General features: G+C 32.7%; 1 protein-coding gene across 2 annotated transcripts in view; it reads right to left on the bottom strand.

Moving 5' to 3' along the window:
• Positions 1–6562: 6562 nt before the first annotated feature.
• Positions 6563–22753, bottom strand: part of LOC144350125 (uncharacterized) — a 220638-nt gene continuing 204447 nt past the window's right edge. For both annotated transcript variants that reach the window (XM_085502679.1, XM_085502684.1), the window contains exons 7-10: positions 22295–22531; positions 19321–19449; positions 17683–17908; positions 6563–9526 (exon numbers count right to left, since the gene is read on the bottom strand). In XM_085502679.1, the coding sequence (XP_085358805.1) occupies positions 9382–9526; positions 17683–17908; positions 19321–19449; positions 22295–22531 (737 nt within the window). In that variant the 3' untranslated portion in view covers positions 6563–9381. The remainder of the gene's footprint in view (positions 9527–17682; positions 17909–19320; positions 19450–22294; positions 22532–22753) is intronic.

Genomic DNA, 22753 nt, shown 5'->3' with positions numbered 1-22753 from the left:
GAATAGTGGGAACTAAGGTCCCGCTGGCAAATTTGGAGTAATCATGACTGACACTATGACTTTTCTGTCACCAATAATTTCTCCAGTACAACTCGAATTGTTGAGAAGAGTAGGAATGTGTAAATATCCAGATTCATTCACGATATTGTCATTGTGTCAATCACATTTATGAGGTGGTCCCGATGAAGTGACATACACTGCTTGAGTTTAAAGTTCTTGGGTGAGATGAATAGGATGTTTGCCAGTACCTGGAAGATCCCCCAGTCCTTGTTCCAGCACGTGCATCTCTGTGATGTTGCATCAACTGTTTTTGATCACTACCAGGTGATGACGGCTTTCTAATTATATTTCCTTGTCATCGCACTGAGCAACATCACCCCCATCAGCTGGCTTAGTGCAGGGAATCTTGCCTCATCCTCATTTCATAATTATGCCACGATGGTTGAGTTGTCAAAACTTAATTTCTTGGTCTGAAACTTGGTCAGAAAGTGATGTTTGCTTTCATAGGGACCTTTATTTCAAGGCATCCTTGATTAGTGTTACGATTGGATACAAAGAACATTTGTGGCGGGATATCTTGTTTCTGATGACATGGTACAGAGAACATTTGTGAATGGATATCTTGTTTCTGGTTACAGGATACAGAGAACATTTGTGAATGGATATCTTGTTTCTGGTGACAGGATACAGAGAACATTTGTGACGGGATATCTGGTTTCTGGTTACAGGATACAGAGAACATTTGTGAATGGATATCTTGTTTCTGGTTACAGGATACAGAGAACATTTGTGAATGGATATCTTGTTTCTGGTGACAGGATACAGAGAACATTTGTGACGGGATATCTGGTTTCTGATGACAGGATACAGAGAACATTTGTGAATGGATATCTTGTTTCTGGTTACAGGATACAGAGAACATTTGTGAATGGATATCTTGTTTCTGGTGACAGGATACAGAGAACATTTGTGAATGGATATCTTGTTTCTGGTGACAGGATACAGAGAACATTTGTGAATGGATATCTGGTTTCTGGTTACAGGATACAGAGAACATTTGTGAATGGATATCTTGTTTATGGTGACAGGATGCAGAGAACATTTGTGACGGGATATCTGGTTTCTGATGACAGGATACAGAGAACATTTGTGAATGGATATCTTGTTTCTGGTTACAGGATACAGAGAACATTTGTGAATGGATATCTTGTTTCTGGTGACAGGATACAGAGAACATTTGTGACGGGATATCTGGTTTCTGGTTACAGGATACAGAGAACATTTGTGAATGGATATCTGGTTTCTGGTTACAGGATACAGAGAACATTTGTGAATGGATATCTTGTTTCTGGTTACAGGATACAGAGAACATTTGTGAATGGATATCTTGTTTCTGGTTACAGGATACAGAGAACATTTGTGAATGGATATCTTGTTTCTGGTGACAGGATACAGAGAACATTTGTGACGGGATATCTGGTTTCTGGTTACAGGATACAGAGAACATTTGTGAATGGATATCTTGTTTCTGGTGACAGGATACAGAGAACATTTGTGACGGGATATCTGGTTTCTGGTTACAGGATACAGAGAACATTTGTGAATGGATATCTGGTTTCTGGTTACAGGATACAGAGAACATTTGTGAATGGATATCTTGTTTCTGGTTACAGGATACAGAGAACATTTGTGACGGGATATCTGGTTTCTGGTTACAGGATACAGAGAACATTTGTGAATGGATATCTGGTTTCTGGTTACAGGATACAGAGAACATTTGTGAATGGATATCTTGTTTCTGGTTACAGTATACAGAGAACATTTGTGAATGGATATCTTGTTTCTGGTGACAGGATACAGAGAACATTTGTGAATGGATATCTTGTTTCTGGTTACAGGATACAGAGAACATTTGTGAATGGATATCTTGTTTCTGATGACAGGATACAGAGAACATTTGTGAATGGATATCTTGTTTCTGGTGACAGGATACAGAGAACATTTGTGACGGGATATCTGGTTTCTGGTTACAGGATACAGAGAACATTTGTGAATGGATATCTTGTTTCTGGTTACAGGATACAGAGAACATTTGTGAATGGATATCTTGTTTCTGGTGACAGGATACAGAGAACATTTGTGACGGGATATCTGGTTTCTGATGACAGGATACAGAGAACATTTGTGAATGGATATCTTGTTTCTGGTTACAGGATACAGAGAACATTTGTGAATGGATATCTTGTTTCTGGTGACAGGATACAGAGAACATTTGTGAATGGATATCTTGTTTCTGGTGACAGGATACAGAGAACATTTGTGAATGGATATCTGGTTTCTGGTTACAGGATACAGAGAACATTTGTGAATGGATATCTTGTTTATGGTGACAGGATGCAGAGAACATTTGTGACGGGATATCTGGTTTCTGATGACAGGATACAGAGAACATTTGTGAATGGATATCTTGTTTCTGGTTACAGGATACAGAGAACATTTGTGAATGGATATCTTGTTTCTGGTGACAGGATACAGAGAACATTTGTGACGGGATATCTGGTTTCTGGTTACAGGATACAGAGAACATTTGTGAATGGATATCTGGTTTCTGGTTACAGGATACAGAGAACATTTGTGAATGGATATCTTGTTTCTGGTTACAGGATACAGAGAACATTTGTGAATGGATATCTTGTTTCTGGTTACAGGATACAGAGAACATTTGTGAATGGATATCTTGTTTCTGGTGACAGGATACAGAGAACATTTGTGACGGGATATCTGGTTTCTGGTTACAGGATACAGAGAACATTTGTGAATGGATATCTTGTTTCTGGTGACAGGATACAGAGAACATTTGTGACGGGATATCTGGTTTCTGGTTACAGGATACAGAGAACATTTGTGAATGGATATCTGGTTTCTGGTTACAGGATACAGAGAACATTTGTGAATGGATATCTTGTTTCTGGTTACAGGATACAGAGAACATTTGTGACGGGATATCTGGTTTCTGGTTACAGGATACAGAGAACATTTGTGAATGGATATCTGGTTTCTGGTTACAGGATACAGAGAACATTTGTGAATGGATATCTTGTTTCTGGTTACAGTATACAGAGAACATTTGTGAATGGATATCTTGTTTCTGGTGACAGGATACAGAGAACATTTGTGAATGGATATCTTGTTTCTGGTTACAGGATACAGAGAACATTTGTGAATGGATATCTTGTTTCTGATGACAGGATACAGAGAACATTTGTGAATGGATATCTTGTTTCTGGTTACAGGATACAGAGAACATTTGTGAATGGATATCTTGTTTCTGGTTACAGGATACAGAGAACATTTGTGAATGGATATCTTGTTTCTGATGACAGGATACAGAGAACATTTGTGAATGGATATCTTGTTTCTGGTTACAGGATACGGAGAACATTTGTGAATGGATATCTGGTTTCTGGTTACAGGATACAGAGAACATTTGTGAATGGATATCTTGTTTCTGATGACAGGATACAGAGAACATTTGTGAATGGATATCTTGTTTCTGATGACAGGATACAGAGAACATTTGTGAATGGATATCCGGTTTCTGGTTACAGGATACAGAGAACATTTGTGAATGGATATCTTGTTTCTGATGACAGGATACAGAGAACATTTGTGAATGGATATCTTGTTTCTGGTGACAGGATACAGAGAACATTTGTGACGGGATATCTGGTTTCTGGTTACAGGATACAGAGAACATTTGTGAATGGATATCTTGTTTCTGGTGACAGGATACAGAGAACATTTGTGACGGGATATCTGGTTTCTGGTTACAGGATACAGAGAACATTTGTGAATGGATATCTGGTTTCTGGTTACAGGATACAGAGAACATTTGTGAATGGATATCTTGTTTCTGGTTACAGGATACAGAGAACATTTGTGACGGGATATCTGGTTTCTGGTTACAGGATACAGAGAACATTTGTGAATGGATATCTGGTTTCTGGTTACAGGATACAGAGAACATTTGTGAATGGATATCTTGTTTCTGGTTACAGTATACAGAGAACATTTGTGAATGGATATCTTGTTTCTGGTGACAGGATACAGAGAACATTTGTGAATGGATATCTTGTTTCTGGTTACAGGATACAGAGAACATTTGTGAATGGATATCTTGTTTCTGATGACAGGATACAGAGAACATTTGTGAATGGATATCTTGTTTCTGGTTACAGGATACAGAGAACATTTGTGAATGGATATCTTGTTTCTGGTTACAGGATACAGAGAACATTTGTGAATGGATATCTTGTTTCTGATGACAGGATACAGAGAACATTTGTGAATGGATATCTTGTTTCTGGTTACAGGATACGGAGAACATTTGTGAATGGATATCTGGTTTCTGGTTACAGGATACAGAGAACATTTGTGAATGGATATCTTGTTTCTGATGACAGGATACAGAGAACATTTGTGAATGGATATCTTGTTTCTGATGACAGGATACAGAGAACATTTGTGAATGGATATCCGGTTTCTGGTTACAGGATACAGAGAACATTTGTGAATGGATATCTTGTTTCTGATGACAGGATACAGAGAACATTTGTGAATGGATATCTTGTTTCTGATGACAGGATACAGAGAACATTTGTGAATGGATATCTTGTTTCTGGTTACAGGATACAGAGAACATTTGTGAATGGATATCTTGTTTCTGGTTACAGGATACAGAGAACATTTGTGAATGGATATCTTGTTTCTGATGACAGGATACAGAGAACATTTGTGAATGGATATCTTGTTTCTGGTTACAGGATACGGAGAACATTTGTGAATGGATATCTGGTTTCTGGTTACAGGATACAGAGAACATTTGTGAATGGATATCTTGTTTCTGATGACAGGATACAGAGAACATTTGTGAATGGATATCTTGTTTCTGATGACAGGATACAGAGAACATTTGTGAATGGATATCCGGTTTCTGGTTACAGGATACAGAGAACATTTGTGAATGGATATCTTGTTTCTGATGACAGGATACAGAGAACATTTGTGAATGGATATCTTGTTTCTGGTTACAGGATACAGAGAACATTTGTGAATGGATATCTGGTTTCTGGTTACAGGATACAGAGAACATTTGTGAATGGATATCCGGTTTCTGGTTACAGGATACAGAGACAATTTTTGAATGGATATCTTGTTTCTGGTTACAGGATACAGAGAACATTTGTGAATGGATATCTGGTTTCTGGTTACAGGATACAGAGAACATTTGTGAATGGATATCTTGTTTCTGGTTACAGGATACAGAGAACATTTGTGAATGGATATCTTGTTTCTGATGACAGGATACAGAGAACATTTGTGAATGGATATCTTGTTTCTGATGACAGGATACAGAGAACATTTGTGAATGGATATCTTGTTTCTGGTTACAGGATGCAGAGAACATTTGTGAATGGATATCTTGTTTCTGGTTACAGGATACAGAAAACATTTGTGAATGGATATCTTGTTTCTGATGACAGGATACAGAGAACATTTGTGATGGGATATCTTGTTTCTGATGACAGGATACATAGAACATTTGTGAATGGATATCTTGTTTCTGGTTACAGAATACAGAGAACATTTGTGAATGGATATCTTGTTTCTGGTGACAGGATACAGAGAACATTTGTGACGGGATATCTGGTTTCTGGTTACAGGATACAGAGAACATTTGTGAATGGATATCTTGTTTCTGGTTACAGGATACAGAGAACATTTGTGAATGGATATCTTGTTTCTGATGACAGGATACAGAGAACATTTGTGAATGGATATCTGGTTTCTGGTTACAGGATACAGAGAACATTTGTGAATGGATATCTTGTTTCTGGTTACAGGATACAGAGAACATTTGTGAATGGATATCTGGTTTCTGGTTACAGGATACAGAGAACATTTGTGAATGGATATCTTGTTTCTGGTGACAGGATACAGAGAACATTTGTGAATGGATATCTTGTTTCTGGTTACAGGATACAGAGAACATTTGTGAATGGATATCTGGTTTCTGGTTACAGGATACAGAGAACATTTGTGAATGGATATCTTGTTTCTGATGACAGGATACAGAGAACATTTGTGAATGGATATCTTGTTTCTGGTTACAGGATACAGAGAACATTTGTGAATGGATATGTTGTTTCTGATGACAGGATACAGAGAACATTTGTGAATGGATATCTGGTTTCTGGTTACAGGATACAGAGCACATTTGTGAATGGATATCTTGTTTCTGGTTACAGGATACAGAGAAGATTTGTGATGGGATATCTGGTTTCTGGTTACAGGATACAGAGAACATTTTTTGTGAATGGATGAATGAATGTTTACTATGAATGTTAACCCAAATGGTCTATAACATCTATGTACCAAGTTTCATTGAAATCCAACAAGCAGTTGTTGAGATATTCGTGGAACAGACATACAGACACACAGACAGGGTAACTGCAAAGACTCCTATTATGTGCTTCACACACAGGAGTCGAAATTGAGAGCATTGTGGTGTGAAAACAACTTTTTATTTTTTATATAGTTAACATAGATTGTGTACAAGTACAATTAAATAAAGATAGCAATCAGAAATATATACAAATCAACAATACTGATATTTCAATACTTTGCAATTTTGTAGCACAAAACATTAATTTAGATTTAGTTTTATAGTTGCTCTTTAATAAATTGTATTGTGATGTTTTGTGTAGTTCAAGATATATCCTTGCGTTTATGATTGGAAATGCCACACTCGTTGTCAATATCCTAGAGATTTTACTTTAAATAAAGAGTGACATTTCCAAGAAGCCTTACTAAATGGAGTCAATGCAAAACTACTTACAAGACTCTGCCAGATTAGCTACCTAATCCTAACAGTCAGACCAAATAGAGAGCAGCTTGCATTGTGTCTGATTTACTACCCAACCCTAACACCTAACAGTCAGACCAAATAGAGAGCAGCTTGCATTGTGTCTGATTTGCTACCCAACCCTAACACCTAACAGTCAGACCAAATAGAGAGCAGCTTGCATTGTGTCTGATTTGCTACCCAACCTTAACATCTAACAATGAGACCAATCAGAAAGTAGCTTGCATTGTGTCTGATTTGCTACCCAACCTTAACATCTAACAATGAGACCAATCAGAAAGTAGCTTGCATTGTGTCTGATTTGCTACCCAACCTTAACATCTAACAATGAGACCAATCAGAAAGTAGCTTGCATTGTGTCTGATTTGCTACCCAACCTTAACATCTAACAATGAGACCAATCAGAAAGTAGCTTGCATTGTGTCAGATTGGCTACCCAACCCTAACATCTAACAATGAGACAGATTTTTCCAAGGTATCAAATGTTGCCTCGTATATAAGCTTTGCCTTGACTGACTAAATGTGGCATCAACAAAATCTTAGATACAAGAGTAGATATACATCTCTATGTATATGAGTCACATGACTATGAGTGGTATACTTATTATGTATTCATTATTACATTTAGAGAATACTCATTAATGCAATAGTTTGATATGTGTACAGGGAATAGATGCATGCATGGTTATCTCACAACTAATACTTGTCGTACAAATCAAAATAATACGGTTTTTTGTTAAAGTACAAAAATTGAAATATGGGTTGTTATGAAATGACATTCAATGATTTACTGAAGTTAAAAATTATGATAAAAGATACAAGTAGAGAAACTTAAAAATTAATTTTAGTATAAAATAAAACATGACTTATTTTTTTATTGGTTTAATAAACAAAGATTTCTTCAAAAACACTGCATATTGATAATTCAATTTTGAATATAAATAAATAAATAAATAAATAAATAAATAAATAAATAAATAAATAAATAAATAAATAAATAAATAAATAAATAAATAAATAAATAAATAAATAAATAAATAAATAAATAAATAAATAAATAAATAAATAAATAAATAAATAAATACTGTGGAATATTTTATTTTCGCTGGAATAAATTTTCGCTGAAAAGGCTTTTTGGGCATTTTGTATGGAATAAATTTTCACTTGTTTTTGATGAGTTTAATGTGAAATATAGGAAAAAAAGTATATTCGCTGGATTTTATTTTCACGGAATCATCCCTTCAGCGAAAATAACGAAAATAAATTCCAAGCGAAAATAAAGTATTCTACAGTCAATGAAGAAAGAAAGAAAGAAAAAAAGCTCCGCTGTTAGCAATGCACATATTAATTAAAGAACAGAAGATATCATTAGAAAATGAGCAATATTTATAGTATCAAAGCAATAAGACTTGCTGTTTTGAACAAGAATTTGAAACTTACCCAAAATGACAAAAATATTCATCAAAATTAGAGAATTAAAGATATTATCACAAAATGAACAAATTTGAGAGAGGTTCACATGTACCGGTAGTACACGTACCTATATATGTAATATCAAAGCAATCAGATCTGCGGCTTTTAACAAGAAGTCAAAAATATCACTTTTTACCAAAAATAACAACAACAACAAAAATTAGAGAATTAAATGAAACATCATGAAATGAACAAATACACCAAGTATCAAAGCATTCATGCTTGTAGTTTTCAAGAAGAAGTCAAAAAAGTAATGACAATGACAGATGCCAACGGAAAATCACTCGTATGATAAGCTTTGCTCGACAAAGACGACAGCGGAGCTAAATATTTAATGTATACGCATAACTGGACAGTTATTTGTATAAAATAAGCTCAGCTGCACAGTGATTCATTACAATCAGTTGCAGGCCAAGTTCAACACAAAAACACTGAGCAACCACAGTGAGTGTTGACCAGAGCTCAACTTGAAACACAGTGCATTACCACAGTGAGTTGTGGTCTGAGGTTAGAATAAATCATGATTTAGTGGTTGAAATTAAAGAGTATAAATTAATAACATGATAAATTTACTTTGACTTGAAATTGTACATTACAATGGTTTATAGTGATCAGTAAACAACACAGGTGTAAGATGACCCTCAATTCTGAAAATGTTGTGACCCGCCCCCCTCAGTGGTTGGTTATGGCACTAACTGACAGATCCAGGGATGTTTTATAAATGCTGTGAACTCACTGACACATCCAGGGATGTTTGATGAATGCCGTGAAGTAACTGACACATCCAGGGATGTTTTTAGAAATGCTGTGAACTAACTGATTTCAACTACTAGTAAGTCATGAAAATAAATATACAACAGTTTGAAATCTCTATTGCAATGTTTCACAGTGTTTAACAATGATATAACCAATCTTTTTTGACAATGATGGTTTGTACATAGACAGAATAAAAGCTAACAATGTTCACTTCAAGTAGAATATTTCTACACTGATTTTGGTTTGAGTGATGCCACCAAAGGTTCATTGGGATCAGTCTTGTAATCCACTGTAGTTACTTCATATATGGCTTGCACGGATGGACGGGGTTGGCTTAAAGATGTTAGATCTACAGACAGTTTAGGGTTTTCACTGCAATAAAATGATTACACATTATAAATACACAATGCAAGCAAGCAAACAACTTCAATGTGTATTATAAAAATGCCAGTGTATTTAATGGTATAGACCATAAGCATATAGAATTGTGTTTGTTATCTGTGCATGTCAATCCATAAGTCTCTGTATTTGGAATGGTGAGCATTAATTATGTAACAGTAATAGGTTATGTTAGTAAGAGACAGATAGTTTAGTTAGAAAACACAGCGAAAGCGAAAAAAACTAAACCAGTAAGTAAGAAATATTAGCAATGTAATGTCGTCTGGGAAAAAATACATAATTAATTTAAATAAATACATGACAAGAAGTGAATAACTAATTGGTGGAAATTATGCAAGAATGTAGATGCTGAGAAATTCTATCAGCATTGGCTGCAAACAGAAATAGAGTTGAATAATTAATAGTTTAATAAATCTCTAACCAGTCTTCTAGACATACCGGTAAGCATAGTTTGTACTTTCCCAATTAAACATTGCAGAATACCACTGAGAATTCTGAATATATGCTGCAACACTAATCAAAGTGCCTAATTTGAGGTAATTTTATGTTGTGTGTAGTTACATGTAGATGTGTACTGGTGACCAGTGTACACAGTGTTACAGTCACCCATTCAGTGAGTATTTTGCTCAATCTGAATATACTAAGCTAAACATTGGGTAAATAAAGGCCGTTTACTACAATCAAATAAATGCAATTCAAGTTAGAAGTTATGTTAGAAGTTCAGAAACTGGAAGATGGAAAACAGAAACATATATATACATTGTATTTAGACATAACCACTCATTTTAATTGTAATCTCCATACAACACAATTCTAAATTCTACTTTGTGAACAGTGCTATTTTTGGAATAACTATGTTATCCATGTGTTATGTTCGACTATATATATGTATAAACTTGCATTTACATAATTGTGTTGTCAATGTATGTGAAAATATTTTATTTAGACATGTTTCAGTTAATGTATGTGAAGATATTTTATTTAGACGGGTCAGTCAATGTACGTGAAGATATTTTATTTACACAGGTCAGTCAATGTACGTGAAGATATTTTATTTAGATGGGTCAGTCAATGTATGTAAAGATATTTTATTTAGACGGGTCAGTCAATGTACGTGAAAATATTTTATTTAGACGGGTCAGTCAATGTACGTGAAGATATTTTATTTAGACGGGTCAGTCAATGTATGTAAAGATATTTTATTTAGACGGGTCAGTCAATGTATGTGAAGATATTTTATTTAGACAGGTCAGTCAATGTATGTGAAGATATTTTATTTAGACGGGTCAGTCAATGTATGTGAAGATATTTTATTTAGACGGGTCAGTCAATGTATGTGAAGATATTTTATTTAGACGGGTCAGTCAATGTATGAAGATATTTTATTTAGACGGGTCAGTCAATGTACGTGAAGATATTTTATTTAGACAGGTCAGTCAATGTATGTGAAGATATTTTATTTAGACGGGTCAGTCAATGTATGTGAAGATATTTTATTTAGACGGGTCAGTCAATGTATGTAAAGATATTTTATTTAGACGGGTCAGTCAATGTACGTGAAGATATTTTATTTAGACGGGTCAGTCAATGTACGTGAAGATATTTTATTTAGACGGGTCAGTCAATGTATGTAAAGATATTTTATTTAGACGGGTCAGTCAATGTACGTGAAGATATTTTATTTAGACATGTGTTGGTCAATGTACACATGTAGATATTTTATTTAGATGTGACAATGTATGTGAAGATATTTTATTTAGACGGGTCAGTCAATGTATGTAAAGATATTTTATTTAGACGAGTCAGTCAATGTATGTGAAGATATTTTATTTAGATGGGTCAGTCAATGTATGTGAAGATATTTTATTTAGACAGGTCAGTCAATGTATGTGAAGATATTTTATTTAGACGGGTCAGTCAATGTATGTGAAGATATTTTATTTAGACGGGTCAGTCAATGTATGTAAAGATATTTTATTTAGACTGGTCAGTCAATGTACGTGAAGATATTTTATTTAGACGGGTCAGTCAATGTATGTAAAGATATTTTATTTAGACGGGTCAGTCAATGTACGTGAAGATATTTTATTTAGACGGGTCAGTCAATGTACGTGAAGATATTTTATTTAGACGGGTCAGTCAATGTATGTAAAGATATTTTATTTAGATGGGTCAGTCAATGTACGTGAAGATATTTTATTTAGACAGGTCAGTCAATGTATGTAAAGATATTTTATTTAGACGGGTCAGTCAATGTACGTGAAGATATTTTATTTAGACATGTGTTGGTCAATGTACACATGTAGATATTTTATTTAGATGTGACAATGTATGTGAAGATATTTTATTTAGACGGGTCAGACAATGTATGTAAAGATATTTTATTCAGACATGTCAATGTATGTGAAGATATTTTATTTAGATGTGTCAATGTATGTAAAGATATTTTATTTAGACATGTCAATGTATGTAAAGATATTTTATTTAGACATGTCAATGTATGTAAAGATATTTATTTAGACATGTCAATGTATGTGAAGATATTTTATTTAGACATGTCAATGTATGTAAAGATATTTTATTTAGACATGTGTTAGTCAATGTATGTGAAGATATTTTATTTAGACATGTGTCAGTCAATGTATGAGAAGATATTTTATTTAGATGTGTCAATGTATGTGAAAATATTTTATTTAGATATGTCAATGTATGTAAAGATATTTTATTTAGACATGTGTTAGTCAATGTATGTGGAGATATTTTATTTAGATGTGACAATGTATGTGCAGATATTTTATTTAGACATGTGTTAGTCAATGTATGTAAAGATATTTTATTTAGACATGTGTTAATCAATGTATGTGGAGATATTTTATTTAGATGTGACAATGTATGTGCAGATATTTTATTTAGACATGTGTTAGTCAATGTATGTAAAGATATTTTATTTAGATGTGTCAATGTACGTTAAGATATTTTATTTAGACATGTGTTAATCAATGTACGTGGAGATATTTTATTTAGATGTGACAATGTATGTGCAGATATTTTATTTAGACATGTGTTAGTCAATGTATGTAAAGATATTTTATTTAGATGTGTCAATGTACGTGAAGATATTTTATTTAGACATGTCAATGTATGTGAAGATATTTTATTTAGACATGTGTTAGTCAATGTATGTAAAGATATTTTATTTAGATGTGTCAATGTACGTGAAGATATTTTATTTAGATGTGTCAATGTACGTTAAGATATTTTATTTAGACATGTGTTAATCAATGTACGTGGAGATATTTTATTTAGATGTGACAATGTATGTGCAGATATTTTATTTAGACATGTGTTAGTCAATGTATGTAAAGATATTTTATTTAGATGTGTCAATGTACGTTAAGATATTTTATTTAGACATGTGTTAATCAATGTACGTGGAGATATTTTATTTAGATGTGACAATGTATGTGAAGATATTTTATTTAGACGGGTCAGACAATGTATGTAAAGATATTTTATTCAGACATGTCAATGTATGTGAAGATATTATATTTAGACATGTGTTAGTCAATGTACATATTTTAAGATATTATATTTAGATGTGTCAATGTATGTGAAGATATTTTATTTAGACGGGTCAATCAATGTACGTAAAGATATTTTATTTAGACATGTGTTAGTCAATGTACACATGTAGATATTTTATTTAGATGTGTCAATGTATGTTAAGATATTTTATTTAGATGTGTCAATGTATGTAAAGATATTTTATTCAGACATGTCAATGTATGTGAAGATATTTTATTTAGACATGTCAATGTATGTAAAGATATTTTATTTAGATGTACGTGAAGATATTTTATTTAGACATGTCAATGTATGTGAAGATATTTTATTTAGACATGTGTTAGTCAATGTATGTAAAGATATTTTATTTAGATGTGTCAATGTACGTGAAGATATTTTATTTAGATGTGTCAATGTACGTTAAGATATTTTATTTAGACATGTGTTAATCAATGTACGTGGAGATATTTTATTTAGATGTGACAATGTATGTGCAGATATTTTATTTAGACATGTGTTAGTCAATGTATGTAAAGATATTTTATTTAGATGTGTCAATGTACGTGAAGATATTTTATTTAGATGTGTCAATGTACGTTAAGATATTTTATTTAGACATGTGTTAATCAATGTACGTGGAGATATTTTATTTAGATGTGACAATGTATGTGCAGATATTTTATTTAGACATGTGTTAGTCAATGTATGTAAAGATATTTTATTTAGATGTGTCAATGTACGTGAAGATATTTTATTTAGACATGTCAATGTATGTGAAGATATTTTATTTAGACATGTGTTAGTCAATGTATGTAAAGATATTTTATTTAGATGTGTCAATGTACGTGAAGATATTTTATTTAGATGTGTCAATGTACGTTAAGATATTTTATTTAGACATGTGTTAATCAATGTACGTGGAGATATTTTATTTAGATGTGACAATGTATGTGCAGATATTTTATTTAGACATGTGTTAGTCAATGTATGTAAAGATATTTTATTTAGATGTGTCAATGTACGTTAAGATATTTTATTTGGACATGTGTTAATCAATGTACGTGGAGATATTTTATTTAGATGTGACAATGTATGTGAAGATATTTTATTTAGACGGGTCAGACAATGTATGTAAAGATATTTTATTCAGACATGTCAATGTATGTGAAGATATTTTATTTAGACATGTGTTAGTCAATGTACATATTTTAAGATATTATATTTAGATGTGTCAATGTATGTGAAGATATTTTATTTAGACGGGTCAGTCAATGTACGTAAAGATATTTTATTTAGACATGTGTTAGTCAATGTACACATGTAGATATTTTATTTAGATGTGTCAATGTATGTTAAGATATTTTATTTAGATGTGTCAATGTATGTAAAGATATTTTATTCAGACATGTCAATGTATGTGAAGATATTTTATTTAGACATGTCAATGTATGTAAAGATATTTTATTTAGATGTACGTGAAGATATTTTATTTAGACATGTCAATGTATGTGAAGATATTTTATTTAGACATGTGTTAGTCAATGTATGTAAAGATATTTTATTTAGATGTGTAAATGTACGTGAAGATATTTTATTTAGATGTGTCAATGTACGTTAAGATATTTTATTTAGACATGTGTTAATCAATGTACGTGGAGATATTTTATTTAGATGTGACAATGTATGTGCAGATATTTTATTTAGACATGTGTTAGTCAATGTATGTAAAGATATTTTATTTAGATGTGTCAATGTACGTGAAGATATTTTATTTAGATGTGTCAATGTATGTTAAGATATTTTATTTAGACATGTGTTAATCAATGTACGTGGAGATATTTTATTTAGATGTGACAATGTATGTGCAGATATTTTATTTAGACATGTGTTAGTCAATGTATGTAAAGATATTTTATTTAGATGTGTCAATGTACGTGAAGATATTTTATTTAGATGTGTCAATGTACGTTAAGATATTTTATTTAGACATGTGTTAATCAATGTACGTGGAGATATTTTATTTAGATGTGACAATGTATGTGCAGATATTTTATTTAGACATGTGTTAGTCAATGTATGTAAAGATATTTTATTTAGATGTGTCAATGTACGTGAAGATATTTTATTTAGACATGTCAATGTATGTGAAGATATTTTATTTAGACATGTGTTAGTCAATGTATGTAAAGATATTTTATTTAGATGTGTCAATGTACGTGAAGATATTTTATTTAGATGTGTCAATGTACGTTAAGATATTTTATTTAGACGTGTTAATCAATGTACGTGGAGATATTTTATTTAGATGTGACAATGTATGTGCAGATATTTTATTTAGACATGTGTTAGTCAATGTATGTAAAGATATTTTATTTAGATGTGTCAATGTACGTGAAGATATTTTATTTAGATGTGTCAATGTACGTTAAGATATTTTATTTAGACATGTGTTAATCAATGTACGTGGAGATATTTTATTTAGATGTGACAATGTATGTGCAGATATTTTATTTAGACATGTGTTAGTCAATGTATGTAAAGATATTTTATTTAGATGTGTCAATGTACGTGAAGATATTTTATTTAGATGTGTCAATGTACGTTAAGATATTTTATTTAGACATGTGTTAATCAATGTACGTGGAGATATTTTATTTAGATGTGACAATGTATGTGCAGATATTTTATTTAGACATGTGTTAGTCAATGTATGTGAAGATATTTTATTTAGACATGTCAATGTATGTGAAGATATTTTATTTAGACATGTCAATGTATGTAAAGATATTTTATTTAGATGTACGTGAAGATATTTTATTTAGACATGTGTTAGTCAATGTATGTAAAGATATTTTATTTAGATGTGTCAATGTACGTGAAGATATTTTATTTAGACATGTCAATGTATGTGAAGATATTTTATTTAGACATGTGTTAGTCAATGTATGTAAAGATATTTTATTTAGATGTGTCAATGTACGTGAAGATATTTTATTTAGATGTGTCAATGTACGTTAAGATATTTTATTTAGACATGTGTTAATCAATGTACGTGGAGATATTTTATTTAGATGTGACAATGTATGTGCAGATATTTTATTTAGACATGTGTTAGTCAATGTATGTAAAGATATTTTATTTAGATGTGTCAATGTACGTGAAGATATTTTATTTAGATGTGTCAATGTACGTTAAGATATTTTATTTAGACATGTGTTAATCAATGTACGTGGAGATATTTTATTTAGATGTGACAATGTATGTGCAGATATTTTATTTAGACATGTGTTAGTCAATGTATGTAAAGATATTTTATTTAGATGTGTCAATGTACGTGAAGATATTTTATTTAGACATGTCAATGTATGTGAAGATATTTTATTTAGACATGTGTTAGTCAATGTATGTAAAGATATTTTATTTAGATGTGTCAATGTACGTGAAGATATTTTATTTAGATGTGTCAATGTACGTTAAGATATTTTATTTAGACATGTGTTAATCAATGTACGTGGAGATATTTTATTTAGATGTGACAATGTATGTGCAGATATTTTATTTAGACATGTGTTAGTCAATGTATGTGAAGATATTTTATTTAGACATGTCAATGTATGTGAAGATATTTTATTTAGACATGTCAATGTATGTGAAGATATTTATGTAGACATGTGTTAGTCAATGTATGTGAAGATATTTTATTTAGACATGTCAATGTATGTGAAGATATTTTATTTAGACATGTCAATGTATGTGAAGATATTTTATTTAGACATGTCAATGTATGTGAAGATATTTATTTAGACATGTGTTAGTCAATGTATGTAAAGATATTTTATTTAGACATGTCAATGTATGTGAAGATATTTATTTAGACATGTCAATGTATGTGAAGATATTTTATTTAGATGTGTCAATGTACGTTAAGATATTTTATTTAGACATGTGTTAATCAATGTACGTGGAGATATTTTATTTAGATGTGACAATGTATGTGCAGATATTTTATTTAGACATGTGTTAGTCAATGTATGTGAAGATATTTTATTTAGACATGTCAATGTATGTGAAGATATTTTATTTAGACATGTCAATGTATGTGAAGATATTTATGTAGACATGTGTTAGTCAATGTATGTGAAGATATTTTATTTAGACATGTCAATGTATGTGAAGATATTTTATTTAGACATGTCAATGTATGTGAAGATATTTTATTTAGACATGTCAATGTATGTGAAGATATTTATTTAGACATGTGTTAGTCAATGTATGTAAAGATATTTTATTTAGACATGTCAATGTATGTGAAGATATTTATTTAGACATGTCAATGTATGTGAAGATATTTATTTAGACATGTCAATGTATGTGAAGATATTTTATTTAGACATGTCAATGTATGTGAAGATATTTATTTAGACATGTGTCAGTCAATGTATGTGAAGTTTTGGGATTAAAACACCCTCTTTACCTCAAACGGAGAAATTGCAATACATGACTCCTCTATGAAAACATTTTCTATGGATACACACATTTTACAGATACAAAGAGATGCTACATACCTGCCATGTCCTTTTTTGCTTTTATTTGATTTTATTGGAGTCGACATATCAGTGTAATAATCATAACCACCACCTGGTGTTTGTAATCTGCATACACATATCACCATAGTGACGATGACAATGATAAATGCTGTTCCTAAGCAACCACTTACAACATACAATGTCTTCATATGCTGGTTGTGTTCTGGGGGTAACTGTGTTACAACTGGATCACTACGTGTGTGTTCTAGATAAATAAGAAAACACAGGTTATATCTTCATCATAGCAGTGGTTGCATGTCCCTACTTACAGTGTTTGAAATATTGCAGTTATGCATAATAAACAGATCACATGACCATATGTAATTATCTATCACATTATTGTTATATCTTTAGTTTTGTTTTATGCCTTCATTATAGCAGTTGTTACATGTCCCTATCTGCACTAGTATTTGAGATAAGACATAATAAGTTGCATAATAAAGAGTTAATATGTACGATCATATACGGTCATGTGATGTGTGAGTCATATATTTTGTCCAATATTATATCACTGATTGCATGGCTGCAATTTGCTTGATTTTTGATGATTTTTTAACAGAAAAACGGCTGCCAGTCAGCCATTTTAAATTGGATCTGAAAAATAAATGATGAGCATTAAGGTCCCATAATGTCCAATGTATGTACTAAGTTTGAACAAAATGCATCCATAAACGCCAAGATCCAGTTCTGGAATGCCATAAATGCCTGATTTTGATGATTTTTTAGCACAAAAATGGCCAACATTTGGCCATCTTGAATCAGATCGTGAAACAAATTGATGTGCATATGTATAATATTGTGTGTCATGTATGTGTGAAGTTTGATTGTGATTGGTCCAAGCATGTCTAAGATACAGGTCCAGAGCACACATGGTTGCATAGACGCAAAAAGGTCAAAACTTGAGTCCTTGTTTTCGACTGCATCCGAACAGGGACTAATAATATAGACCAAAAGCATTAGTAATTGAAAGTGAATAATTGGCTGGTCTATTATCAACGGAAATTAGATGTAATATATGACTCTTCCAAAATTTAAATATTGGTCAGAAATTAAATACAATATGCTATTCATGCATTTTTTGTATTCAAACTGAATTTCATTTGTCTAGGCTCATGTACGGAGATATAGTGGTATGGTCAAAAAGCAAGATTACAGGCAGTCAACCATCTTTGATCTGATGGTGAAACTAATTGTCATGGATATGTATCCTAGCTTGTAGAATTTGAAAAAAAACCAAGATGGCTGCCAGTTGATTATTTTGGATTCAAACACGCAACAAATCATCATAGACATGTATATCTCAACATGTACAATATAATGTATGTACTAAAGTACCAAATAGAATAGAACAAAAACTGACAAAGCATGCATAAAATACAACATTTTAAAAAAACAAAATGGCTGCCAGTCAGCCATCTTGAATTGAATCAGTAAACCAATGCATGCGCATATGTTCCAGATAAAATACTAGACACATACAAAGAATGAACAGATTTGATCCACAGGGTTCTGGAATATCACTTCGGACAGGCTGATAGATACCGAATAATACGTCCTCGTTTTGAACTTCATTCAAATATTCATATATAAATATAAATATTCATCAAAAAATATTACCTTGACAATCAGGACCAGTATATCCCAGAGGACAGTAGCATTTATAACCATTAACCATATCTTTACATGAACCACCATTTACACATGGATTAGGATTACAATCATTGAGGTTAATTTCACATTTCACTCCTATGAATATAAAACTTAACCGTGTCAGAAATCAAGTATTAAGACTATAAGACTGGATGTGTCAGAGAACTGCACAGTGTCAGAAATCAAGTATTAAGACTATAAGACTAGATGTGTCAGAGAACTGCACAGTGTCAGAAATCAAGTATTAAGACTATAAGACTAGATGTGTCAGAGAACTGCACAGTGTCAGAAATCAAGTATTAAGACTATAAGACTGGATGTGTCAGAGAACTGCACAGTGTCAGAAATCAAGTATTAAGACTATAAGACTGGATGTGTCAGAGAACTGCACAGTGTCAGAAATCAAGTATTAAGACTATAAGACTGGATGTGTCAGAGAACTGCACAGTGTCAGAAATCAAGTATTAAAACTATAAGACTAGATGTGTCAGAGAACTGCACCGTGTCAGAAATCAAGTATTAAGACTATAAGACTGGATGTGTCAGAGAACTGCACAGTGTCAGAAATCAAGTATTAAGACTATAAGACTGGATGTGTCAGAGAACTGCACAGTGTCAGAAATCAAGTATTAAGACTATAAGACTGGATGTGTCAGAGAACTGCACAGTGTCAGAAATCAAGTATTAAGACTATAAGACTGGATGTGTCAGAGAACTGCACAGTGTCAGAAATCAAGTATTAAGATTATAAGACTAGATGTGTCAGAGAACTGCACAGTGTCAGAAATCAAGTATTAAGACTATAAGACTTGATGTGTCAGAGAACTGCACAGTGTCAGAAATCAAGTATTAAGACTATAAGACTAGATGTGTCAGAGAACTGCACCGTGTCAGAAATCAAGTATTAAGACTATAAGACTGGATGTGTCAGAGAACTGCACAGTGTCAGAAATCAAGTATTAAGACTATAAGACTGGATGTGTCAGAGAACTGCACAGTGTCAGAAATCAAGTATTAAGACTATAAGACTGGATGTGTCAGAGAACTGCACAGTGTCAGAAATCAAGTATTAAGACTATAAGACTGGATGTGTCAGAGAACTGCACAGTGTCAGAAATCAAGTATTAAGATTATAAGACTGGATGTGTCAGAGAACTGCACAGTGTCAGAAATCAAGTATTAAGACTATAAGACTAGATGTGTCAGAGAACTGCACAGTGTCAGAAATCAAGTATTAAGACTATAAGACTGGATGTGTCAGAGAACTGCACAGTGTCAGAAATCAAGTATTAAGACTATAAGACTGGATGTGTCAGAGAACTGCACAGTGTCAGAAATCAAGTATTAAGACTATAAGACTAGATGTGTCAGAGAACTGCACAGTGTCAGAAATCAAGTATTAAGACTATAAGACTGGATGTGTCAGAGAACTGCACAGTGTCAGAAATCAAGTATTAAGATTATAAGACTGGATGTGTCAGAGAACTGCACAGTGTCAGAAATCAAGTATTAAGATTATAAGACTGGATGTGTCAGAGAACTGCACAGTGTCAGAAATCAAGTATTAAGACTATAAGACTAGATGTGTCAGAGAACTGCACAGTGTCAGAAATCAAGTATTAAGACTATAAGACTGGATGTGTCAGAGAACTGCACAGTGTCAGAAATCAAGTATTAAGACTATAGGACTGGATGTGTCAGAGAACTGCACAGTGTCAGAAATAAAGTATTAAGACTATAAGACTAGATGTGTCAGAGAACTGCACAGTGTCAGAAATCAAGTATTAAGACTATAAGACTAGATGTGTCAGAGAACTGCACAGTGTCAGAAATCAAGTATTAAGACTATAGGACTGGATGTGTCAGAGAACTGCACAGTGTCAGAAATAAAGTATTAAGACTATAAGACTAGATGTGTCAGAGAACTGCACAGTGTCAGAAATCAAGTATTAAGACTATAAGACTAGATGTGTCAGAGAACTGCACCGTGTCAGAAATCAAGTATTAAGACTATAAGAATAGATGTGTCAGAGAACTGCACAGTGTCAGAAATCAAGTATTAAGACTATAAGACTAGATGTGTCAGAGAACTGCACCATGTCAGAAATCAAGTATTAAGACTATAAGACTAGATGTGTCAGAGAACTGCACAGTGTCAGAAATCAAGTATTAAGACTATAAGACTGGATGTGTCAGAGAACTACACCGTGTCAGAAATCAAGTATTAAGACTATAAGACTAGATGTGTCAGAGAACTGCACCGTGTCAGAAATCAAGTATTAAGACTATAAGACTAGATGTGTCAGAGAACTGCACAGTGTCAGAAATCAAGTATTAAGACTATAAGACTGGATGTGTCAGAGAACTGCACAGTGTCAGAAAACAAATATTAAGACTATAAGACTAGATGTGTCAGAGAACTGCACCGTGTCAGAAATCAAGTATTAAGACTATAAGACTAGATGTGTCAGAGAACTGCACAGTGTCAGAAATCAAGTATTAAGACTATAATACTGGATGTGTCAGAGAACTGCAAAGTGTCAGAAATCAAGTATTAAGACTATAAGACTGGATGTGTCAGAGAACTGCACAGTGTCAGAAATCAAGTATTAAGACTATAAGACTGGATGTGTCAGAGAACTGCACAGTGTCAGAAATCAAGTATTAAGACTATAAGACTGGATGTGTCAGAGAACTGCACAGTGTCAGAAATCAAGTATTAAGACTATAAGACTAGATGTTTCAGAGAACTGCACAGTGTCAGAAATCAAGTACATGTAAGACTATAGGACTATAGGACCTGATGTCAGAGAACTGCACAGTGTCACAAATTAAGTATGATTATAGGACTGGATGTGTCAAAGAATGCACAGTGTCAGAAATTAAGTAAGATTGTAAGACTGGATGTGTCAGAGAACTGTACACAGTGACTGCTGCTTACCTGTATAACCAGCTTTGCATATACATGCATACATATGTCCCATATCTTCACAATGTGTTGCTTCTTGACATGGGTTAACCTTGCAGAGATCAACCTTATTTTCACAATGATCTCCATCATAACCCAATGGACAATGACATTTATAATCATTCACCAAATCCTCACAGAATCCATCATTTAGACAAGGACTGGACAAGCATTCATTATATTCATCGGTACAGTGTTTGCCGCTAAAGCCTAAAATAACAATTCATACAAATTGTGAAGTTTCACATCCTGTGAAGAGATTCCTCTTTGCTATAAAGTGCTCTCATAATGACAACTACAGTAACAGCTGGAATTTACAAAGCTTACAACAAAGTGAAATTATTGCAGAAATATAATCTCAATGTCACAGTCTGCATTGCTACTGCACTGTAGTCACATTCTGTGTTGGTACTGTACTGTAGTCACAGTCTG

The sequence above is a fragment of the Saccoglossus kowalevskii genome, chromosome 1 (assembly GCF_978046115.1).
Source record: "Saccoglossus kowalevskii chromosome 1, keSacKowa6.1, whole genome shotgun sequence".
Taxonomy (NCBI): domain Eukaryota; kingdom Metazoa; phylum Hemichordata; class Enteropneusta; family Harrimaniidae; genus Saccoglossus; species Saccoglossus kowalevskii.
Note: the sequence above shows the minus strand (reverse complement) of the source record. Positions and strands in the feature narration are given on the sequence as shown.